At 55.5% G+C, this 10,179-nt stretch overlaps 1 protein-coding gene across 1 annotated transcript; it reads right to left on the bottom strand.

The window, feature by feature from the left end:
* Positions 1-967: 967 nt before the first annotated feature.
* Positions 968-9,108, bottom strand: LOC105999093 (chromosome unknown open reading frame, human C19orf38). The gene is made up of 7 exons (XM_013033994.1): positions 9,031-9,108; positions 7,957-8,262; positions 6,543-6,635; positions 5,549-5,576; positions 5,119-5,162; positions 4,360-4,397; positions 968-1,472 (listed from the first exon to the last, which is right to left on the bottom strand). The coding sequence occupies exons 1-7, from the start codon at positions 9,059-9,061 to the stop codon at positions 1,341-1,343; spliced, it is 672 nt and encodes a 223-aa protein (XP_012889448.1). The 5' UTR covers positions 9,062-9,108; the 3' UTR covers positions 968-1,340.
* Positions 9,109-10,179: the final 1,071 nt, after the last annotated feature.

The raw sequence follows: 10,179 nt of genomic DNA, 5'->3' as shown, positions 1-10,179 counted from the left end.
GACGCCGAGCGCGAACGCCCGCGCTGGGTAAGACCCGGAGGTTGCTCCGAGTGGGCTAGGCGCCGCCTGCGTCACGGGGCGGGAATTGGTTAAAGGACACACCCTCCAAGTCTGGACTCCGCCCCCATGCCGGCGTCGCGCGAATGGCCACGCTTTAGAAAACAGAGCGGGGGTTCCGGAAGGGCTGAGGCCTAGCGTGCGCCTCGCGGACGCCATCCACCCCTCCCTAAGCTCCGCCCAGCGCAGAGGGGGCCGCGCTTTGTCAAGCGGCTTCCCTGCCTGAGACGTATCCAAGGCTGTGGGCAACCCCACTCCCCGGACCCGCCCGAGGGTGGGCTCCGCCCCTTGGCCCCGCCCGGCTTTGTGAAGCAGCCTGCTGGGGGCGTGGCCAATGGCCGTAAGGCCCCGCCCCCACGCCAGCCCTGCTGCCTTCGTATTGGTACAGGCTTTGAGGGAGGGGATTGGGAGGCTGATCCTACGGGGGCGTGGCCATTGGCCGGGGACACGCCCCGCCTCGGCCCCGCCCCTTGGGCGTGTGCCTTTGCGTTCTACTTGTCCCGGGTCATTCTTCCAACGCTATCTGGGGTTTCCCCCCAATCTCCCCTCTCTGCTTCCCATGGGGCTGATTCCAACAATTGCTACGACCCCCTCAGCTATTTCCCAGCCCACCGCATGGGGTTCATACCCAGTTCCCATTTTCTATAGCTCTTCCCTTTACCTGAACCCCCTCATGTGACCCCCAACATTTTCCTCCATCCCCACGCCCTCGTCATTCTAACTTCGGTCCCTCACCATGCAGAGAGACCCCCTGAGTAGCATCGCCTCCCTTCTCTGGACCCTCAAAGGCTTCCTGCGCCCCCCAGCCCCGTCCCCAGGGATGGGCACCTCCTATGAGGGGACGAGGTCTGTCAGCTGGACCCCAGACGGCCAGAGCTTGAAAATCACACCCCACAGAGGCCTTGAGGGACACTGTGTCACGTGATGTAATTAATAACTTAGAGATGCTGGCGGGGTGGACACACAGAACGCCCACAAAACCCAGTCCTGAAGAGTCACATCACCTGACCACCTGCAAGTAGGAATGGAGAAACTGAGGGCTGGAGAGGCAGAAGCATCATGATGTGATTCCAGGGGGCCTTGCTTTCTGCCACCCTCCAACCCTCCGAGCCTAGGGGGCTTCCTCTCTGCCATCTTTGGGAAGGTCCTGAGGCTAGGGGACTCCTTTCATAGCTCCCGTTCAATTTCCTGAGTAAGCAGCAGCTGCAGGCCCCTTGTCCCCCCAAGTCCTGCTCCAGAAGGCTGGCCTGGGCAACTGGAAGAAAAGAGCTGCCCCCCCATTCTCACGGGCACACCCGGAAAGTGCTGAATTCGGGGGGCTCTGGTGAGGAGGATGTAGAGGTAGGTCTCTTTCGGGGTCCAGAGTTGTCAGGGTGAGCATCCAAGATGGCTCCTGGATCTTCTGAGGTCATTTTCTTCATCCATGGAAGAAAAGAAAGAATCGGGTGACTTGGGGTATCAGAAGCTAGGGTCTCCCCACATTTCCAGTCTGCTGGACTGTCATCGCACCACTCCATCCTGAGTGTGAGGTTTCTCCTCCCCCCTCCCTGCCTGCTGAGCTGGGGGAAACAGAAGACCGGGTTTTAAATTCCAGGAACATCTCTTCTGAGCAGTTTGAGATTGGTTGAATGTCTGTTTCCCTTTTTGTCAGTATGGGGGCTTGCATGCCGGACCCTGTCCTTGTTCTTTTGGGCTCAAGGCTGGCACTCCACCACTTGAGCCACAGCTCCACCTCCAGCTTTTTTGGTAGTTTGTTGGAGATACGAGAGTCTCATGGACTTTCCTGTCCTGGCTGGCTTTGAACCATGATCCTCAGATCTCAGCTTCCTGAGTAGCTAGGATGACAGGTGGGAGCCAAACTGAGCACCTGGCTCCGTTTCCCCTTCAGGAAATTGAAAACTGCTACTATTACCCCTGGGCATCTGTCACTTGAACCTCAGACATCCCAGGGGCCCCAGGAGTCCCCAGGGTTCCACCAAACCCTAGGCGACCCTGCTAGAGCCATTATGAGGTTTGAAGCAATATAGAAATGATGGGTATGTCACTGGCTGTCTCTCCTTCAGGCCAAATGCTAGAATTTCTGGGGTTCACTCAGAGTGGCCCCCCTCTTTCATTGGGTGACCCCATTGCATAGAGCCTAGATCCAGACTCAACAACTCCCCTTTATAAAACGAGGTAACCCTACCCCCAAAGTAGTGGAAAGTTGCCTAGCAAATCTTCCAAGTCAGAAAGTAAAAGCTGGAAGTGGATTTGTAAACATTCAAAAAGAAACTCAAAAGCCAGCCACTGGTGGCTCACGCCTGTCATCCTAGCGACTCAGGAAGGCTGGGATCTGAGGATCGCAGTTCCAAGCCAGCCCGGGGAAGAAAACCTCATGAGATTTTCTTTTTTTTTGTTTTTGTTTTTTTTTTTGTCGGTCGTGGGGCTTGAACTCTGGGCCTGGGCGCTGTCCCTCAGCTCTTCAGCTCAAGGCGAACGCTCTACCACTTGAGCTACAGCGCCACTTCCAGTTTTCTGGTGGTTTATTGGAGATAGGAGTCTCACGGTCTCTCCTGCCCGGGCTAGCTTTGAACCGCGATCCTCAGATCTCAGCCTCCTGAGTAGCTAGGATTACAGGCGTGAGCCACCAGCGCCTGGCAGCTCATGAGATTTTCATCTCCAGTTAAGCACCAAAAAAGAAAGCCAGAAGTGGAGCTGTGGTTCATGTGGTAGAGCACCAGCCTTGAGCACAAAAGCTCAGGGACAGTGCCCAGGCCTTGAGTTCAAGCCGTAGTATCAGCACACACACATACACACACAGAAAGGGGAAAAGAAAATAAAAGCAGAGACCAGAGTGTTATGCAATGAAAGAGTGCTTGCTCAGCCTTCTGAGAACCTGGCTTCATTTCCCAGTACTAGAAAGGATGGGAAGAAAAAAACTAAACTAAAATTGAAAGCAAAAACTCAGATATTTGCACATCTATATTCATATCAGCCAAAAGGTAGAAAAGATGGAGGTAGCCCCATTGGCTGTCCATCCACACCGGTGTCAATGAAATTTGGTCCTTTGATGCAGTGGAATATTACACAGTCTTCAAAAAGAAAGGGGATTTGGACACAAGCACTTTCTCAGATTTGTTCTCAGATTTGTTCTCAGAGCTCAGGCCTCAGGGTGTGTAAACAGGCATGCATTAAAACCTCTTCCCTCCCTCCTGGCTGTTCCCAGGAACTCCAGGCTGGGGTCTCGCTCTGCTTTTGGGAAGTGGGTATGGTGGGTCATGGGCATTTCTAAAAAATGCCTTTCCCAGTATTCCCACATGGCTTGACTGGCTCAGCCATTCAAAAAACCAGTCCTCCATTCCCATCACCGGGATCTGAAGCTGTTTGGTGTCTCCCGCCACTTCTGCTGCTTGGTGTGCTGTGAGGCGCCTGCCAGCCACCAGCACTGGAGGGTGTCAGTCACCTGGACATGGGTCCCCAGGATAGGTGGGGGCTCTAGCCGAACACAGTGTATACTTCCCACAGCGGCCACCAGAGGGCAGAGGTGAACACCTGGCTCCAGTCCACCACTTGGGTAAAATTAAACTTGTGTAGCAGTTGTGTGTTCCCCTGGGAATCCGTGAGTCACTTGGTATGTGAACTCTAGGCCTGCTCCCCCCTGCCCCGCTGAGTGGGGACCCCTCTTCATGGGGAGACACTGACTGATTCATAGAGTTCAGGGCGCCAGCTCCTAGCTACTCAGGAGGCTGAGATCTGAGGATCATGGTTCAAAGCCAGCCCGAGCAGGAAAGTCTGTGAGACTCTTATCTCCAATAAACCACTAGAAAACCAGAAGTGGCACTGTGGCGCTTGCCTTGAGCTGAAGAGCACAAGGACACCACCCAAGCCCAGAGTTCAAGACCCACGACCAACAAAAAGAAAAAGAAAAAAAATTCATCTCAGGGCCAGGAAAGGACCAGACTGCATGAGACTGTCACAGATCTCGATGAAGGGGAACTCCCAAAATGGCCTCCAGGCTACTCCAAGTCCTGTGTCACCTTTCTGAGAGGCACGGGCCGTGGATGTCCAAACAATCCACTGTCACAGCAGCGCCCAGTGACGACGCTGCTTCTCTTAATCATCCGGAACTTTCAGAGCCAGTTCTGGGGTTCAGTCTCAAACCCCGGGTTTCTAGGAAATTTCTCCTGCTTCCCAGATTCCAGGGCTTTCCCCTGAGCTCTGAAGCAAGCAATTTGCATCCTGGAAGGTAGCCCCTACCCACCATACTGTGCCCCAGCTCAGATCAGCAGCACGTGATGGGGGCCTGGGGTGGAGGCTACTCACCGTGGAGATGGAGAAGAGAGCGTTGTCGAACGACATGTCTGAAACACAGAGAAAAGCTGGGGTTGGGGACTGCTGTCACGGGCTCAGGGGACAGGGCTATCTTGGGGAACCCTCCCCTGCCTGTCACCCCAGCTACTCAGGAGGCTGAGATCTGAGGATCAGGGTTCAAAGCTAGCCAAGGGCAGGAAAGTCTGTGGGATTCTTTATCTCCAATGAACCACCAAAAAGCCAGAAGCAGAGCTGTGGTTCGAGTGGTAGAGCACCAACTTTGAGTAAAAAAAAAAAAAAAAGTGCAGGGACAGTGCCCGGGCCCTGAGTTCAAGCCCTGGGTCAGGCAGAAAATAGAAAAAGCAGAGCAGCGTGATTGGGTCGCCCCCTGGTGGCCACCATCAGAACTACACCCTGTGGACAGCAATGGAACAGCAATGGCGCTCCCGCTGGGGATCAATGAAGGAAGCTCAAAGCCACAAGGGATCACTGCATTGTGCTTCCACCGAGGGGTACGCACAGGGACAGGGTGCCAGGGTCGTGTATAGGTTCCCCCACATACACCCTCCCCCGCTGGGGAAATCAGGGAGGACTTCCTGGAAGAAGTGACCTACAGATGGAGGCTAGAGGGAGAAAGACGGTTCTAGGTGATGGTGCAGGTGTGTGTGGGGGAAAGCCAGTGAAAGGCCCCAGCATTGATGGAAAAGAGACTTTCAGTCACACACACACACACACACACACACACACACACCCTGGAGTGGAAGCACCCACCTGTGGTGGAGAAATTCACCTGGGCCCAGCAGGATTCTCGCTCCCTGCAGACGGAGACAGGGCAAAGGTGGCCCAGTTGTTCTAGAACATCCTGATCCTCTAACCAGAATGCCCTCCCCGCCCCCCAAAAATGAGCCTTTAATCTCCAACCCCGTAGACTTTCCTCACAAGACACTTGCTTCCCCCGGAGCAAAGCAAGTTCATCATCCCAGGCCACCCACCACACTGCCTGGCCCTCGCTAGCGTGCCTGAGCACTGAGCCTCAGGGGTGCCATCTGTAAAATGGTCTGTTTGTTGGGCCTGCTTCCAAGGCGGCTGGGAGGGTGACAGAAGCCAGCACACAGTAGGTGCTTAATATATGGCACCTGTCCGTCCGTCTCCCGAGGGGTAGGCAGACCCCCAGGCAGGGAAAGCATGCGATCCCCCTCACCTTTGCTTCTGCAAGTTTTTCACTTTCACTGCAATCAGAAAGAGATCAGGATTGGTTAGATTTTTTTTTTTCATTCTGGTTGTACCCAACAAGTTTTTTTTTGGGGGGGGGGTCCGGTCATGGGGCCTGAACTCTGGGCCTGGGCGCTGTCCCTCAGCTCTTCAGCTCAAGACTAGCGCTCTACCACTTGAGCCACAGCGCCACTTCCAGCCTTTTTCTTTTTGCTAATGTGGTGCTGAGGAATCGAACCCATGGCCACATGCATGCAAGGCAAGTGCTCTACCACTGAGCCACCTTCCCAGCCCCCAACAAGTTTCTTAAGCAAGAAAGCCACACAGCTCCCTTTGTAAGGGGGCACGGCTTGAATGGTATAGCCATTGCCTAGAAGCTTGAGGCCCTGAGTTCAAATCCCAGCACCACCCAAGTACCCTGCAGCCAGCCCTACCTCCTCTAGACAATCTGTCATTCACTATGAGGGCTACAATTAACAGCGCCTCTCTGTCTCTCCTATCTCTCTCTGTGTAGTTCAGCCTCTATGCCCTGAGTGCTAGGCTGGCATTACAGGTGTACCTCACCATACCCAGCTGGTTCATTGAGATGGGAATCCCATTACCTTTTTGCCCTGGCTGGTCTTGAACAAGGATGTTCCATATCTCTACTTTCCAGTAAGTAGAGTGGGATGTGGGATTTCAGGCATGAAGCACCATGCCCCGCATTCAGAGTCTCATGGACTTTCCTGCCCGGGCTGGCTTTGAACTGCGATCCTCAGATCTCAGCCTCCTGAGTGGCTGGGATGCCAGGCGGGAGCCTGCGGCACCGGCTTCTCTGCTCAGCTTTGGCGTAAGAACTCTCTGCCCCTGTGCTTATAGTGGGCACGAACTGAATGGTATGCCTTAGCGTGTGCACTACATTTCAACAGAGCTGGGCGTGCAAAGCCAGGCGTGGCCGCACCTGCCCGGAAGCAGGCCACCCTCGCTATGCGCATGCGCGTTACCTTTCCTGATGGCCACAGCTATGGCCACCAGCGCTGCGAGGAGGAGAAGGGCTCCGGTAAGACTCAGGGAGAGTGCCAGGATCCAGGTGGGCACTAGAAGAAAACAGGGGTGAGGGAGAGGATGTGAGTAGGCCATAGCAAAGGGTGGGATGCCTGTCATCCGTCCCCTCCCGCCCCACCTGCCCTGAGTGCAGCTGGAGCAGGGAACTCAGCCGACTTTTAAAAGTGATCATTAGCATAGCCCCTCCCCTGGTCATTGTGATTGGCTCTAGGATAGACATGTGCCTGTGCTCTGGGCCAATGAATCTCTGGGGAAAATTAGCCAGCCTTAGAACTGGCTCATTAGCATATTCCCTCCCCTTGGCCATTGTGATTGGCTCAGAGATGGGTCTGACGCATTGTTATAAGCCAATGAGAGAGTCTCTGGGGGAACTTAGCACTCATTATCATATTCCCTCCCCTTCACCATTGCTATTGGTTCTAGGATAGGAATGTGACTGTGCTCTGAGCCAATAAGAGAGTTTCTGGGGGACTTTAGAAAGTTGGACCAGAGAATTTAGCAAACTTTGTAACTCGTTCATTTGCATATTCCCTCCCCCTCAGCATTATGATTGGTTCAGAGATGGGCGTGTGGCTACGCTGTGAGCCCAAGAGAGGATGCTCTGACCCAGGCAAGGTCAGAGCCCCTGGGGAGCGGCAGGGGCCAGCGCTGCTGGGTCTCCCGACTTCGGGGCCTTGTCCATTCATGCATCTGGAGTGGGAGGGGTGACCACACCCCTCTCCCAGACCACAGAACCAAGGAGAGAGAAAGGAGCCTTTGACAGGGGAGCGGAGGAGGACACAGGGACTCTGTCATCCTGAGGTGTGGGCACCTTCAGGTGGTCAGCATGGCTGCCAGCTCACCCGGCTGCGCAGCTGACGTCCTTCCCCGGCCCCCGCCTGGGCCTCCTCACCCCCTGCCCCGCATCACCCACACCTTCCTCCTTGTTTATAGACTCCAGCCCTGGAGGACCTTCAACCTCCAGCCATCAGGGCTCCTCCATTTCCTCAACCACTGGAGACGGGCTCCAGCCCCCGGGCCTTGGCACTGCCCGGGTCCCCAACTCTTTGCTCTTCTACACTTATTTATTTTAGGGGTACAGGCTTGAGTCAGAGTCTCCCTATGGGATAGTCTAGGCTGGCGTCCAGCTCAGCTCTTCTGCTTCCGCCGCTGGGATGACAGGGGGGCACCACCGTGCGCCGTTTCTTTCCAATCTGTTCCCAAATGTCATCTCCTAAGGGCTCGCGCTGCTCGCCCGAGTTCACCCTGGACATAGCACCCTTTCCTTGCCAATCCTTCGCGCTTCACCTGGCAGAGGGACAGGAGGCCGAGGGCCCCGGGGGTGTTGGGGGGCTGGGAGCGGGGTGCGCTTACCTGGGAACGACACGTGCACGGGCTGGCTGAGGTCGGACAGCTGGGGTTCATCGTCCTCCCCCATGACCCCGTACTGGCAGCGGAAGGCACCCCCAGGGTCTTCGGGGCCCCCGCTCACGTTGAAGGTGACCCCCGGCTGGTCGGCGGGGGCCCGCAGCACCTGGATCACCCGCTCCCTCTGGTACAGCGTGAAGTTGGCCCCCACGAAGTGCTGGGGTGCCATGCAGGAGATGTGGATGGGGTCGTCCAGGCTGCTCGGGTAGGGGGGCAGCAGCAGGATGGACGGGGCGGGGATGGCCAGGGCGCCTGCGCGGTGGAAGGGAGGGGGGGTTGGCCCACAGGCCCAGCCAGCTGTGTGGCCCCAGGCAAGTTGGTCACCCTCTCTGGGCCTGGCTTTGCTCTAAATCCTCACTGCCGTGATGGGGGGTGGGGAGACGCATGGGAAGCACTGTTGAAGGGGCACTGGATGAAGAAGCAACTCTTCTACCCATCTTGCGTACTCCATGTTGGAGGAGACAAGGAGAGTTGGGGCGTGGAAAGGCCGAGGGCTTCCTGGAAGCGGGGTGTGTGTGGGAGCTGCACTCTGCGTGCTGAGGGCTCAGGAGACATGGATTGTTCAGACACAGTCCACGAGGCTGGTGTGGGGCTCCGCAGTGGAGGGCTTGCCTAACAGATGAGAAATCCCGGGCTCCAACCCCAGCACAGCCGTAAATGATTGAATGAATGAAATGAATGAACGAATGAAATATTCTTCTCCATTTAAAAAGTCAAGAAGAAGGGCGGGGCAGGGTAGCTCACATCTTTAGTCCCAAGTCCTTGGCAGAGGGAAACACAGAGGATTTCAGTTGGAGGCCAGCCTGGGCCAAATACATTCTCCAATAACTTCATCTCAACCATTAAAGCCGAGTACCGTGATTCAAGCCTGCAGTTCCAGTGAGGCCAGAGGCAGAGGGGACAGGATGGCAGGCCGTCAGGACAGGAATATACGACCTCCTCTAAAAGCCTCACGGGAGGGGCAGCAGCTGTTGGGGTTGGGGGTGTCAGAGGCAAGGATGGGGGAACCGTGGGACTCACCGGCTGCGAGGAAAAGGAGTGTCCAGTGCATGGCGTCCTCTGAAGGCTGGGCTGTGGGGTCCAGGGCTCCGTGCCAAGTGCTCAGGGGCCCGCACTGGGGGAAAAGAGAAGCGGGAAGAGCTGAGTGTTTGCTCGCAGTCAGGAAGTTGCACAGAACCAGCAGCCCGGGCCCCACCCGTTCCCCAAGCCACAGGGCCCACTGGGGGCAGAGCCGTGGGCTGGGGATGGGATGGGAGTGCGGGGGCTTGAACTCTGGGCCTGGGCGCTGTCCCTGAGCCTCTCCAGCTCAAGGCAAGCGCTCTACCACCTGAGCCACAGTGTCACTGCTGGCTTTTTCTGTGTATGTGGTGCTGAGGAATCGAACCCAGGGCTTCCTATGTGCCAGGCAAGCACTCTACCACTGAGCCACCGTCCCTGGCCTTTAGGTCATTGTTGAAATAGGGTCTCAGGCTTTTTGCCCAGGCCAAACTCAGCCCTTGATCCTCCTGTTGATGCGATATTGCTGGTATTATAGGCATACACCACCATGCCCAACTTACTTGTTTTGTTAATACTGGGGTTGGTATTCAAAGTGGAGCCATATGCCTCTTGGTCCTGCTTTTCAGGTTAGGTGCTCATGGCTGGCCTCAGACTGCAATCCCACTTTTCAGGTAGGTGCTCATGGCTGGCCTCAGACTGCAATCCCACTGTTCATTCTTCCCTCATAGCTATGATTACAGACATACACTACTATCCTCATCTTACTGGTTGATATGGAGTCTTGCTCACTTTTTTGTTCTTTTTGTCCCAAACTATGATCCTCTCAATCTCAACCTTAGATAGTAGCTAGGATTATCAGGTGAATTTTTTTTGCAAGGTGGGAGGAGAGGGGGGAGGGGAGCTGTCCTGACTTTTCCAAGCCATGAAACCCACAGGATCCTCCTTCATCCACCTCCTGAGTAGCTGGGCTTACAGGCATGTTCCACCACACCCAGCCCCTCTGCAAGCCTGTCTCCCCTGGAGATTCGTACATAGAATTATGGTCTATGAACATGAATTACATTAGGCCAAGGTGGGTTAAGAACATTCTCGAATTTATTGCATTCACCGTGCACAGGTGAAGAAGCTGTCTTCCACTAGGAGCCCAGAGATGGGATGTGGGGCACGTCG

The sequence above is a fragment of the Dipodomys ordii genome, unplaced genomic scaffold, assembly GCF_000151885.1.
Source record: "Dipodomys ordii isolate 6190 unplaced genomic scaffold, Dord_2.0 Scaffold180, whole genome shotgun sequence".
In the NCBI taxonomy this organism is placed as follows: Eukaryota; Metazoa; Chordata; class Mammalia; order Rodentia; family Heteromyidae; genus Dipodomys; species Dipodomys ordii.
This window is presented reverse-complemented; position numbering and strand designations above follow the sequence as displayed.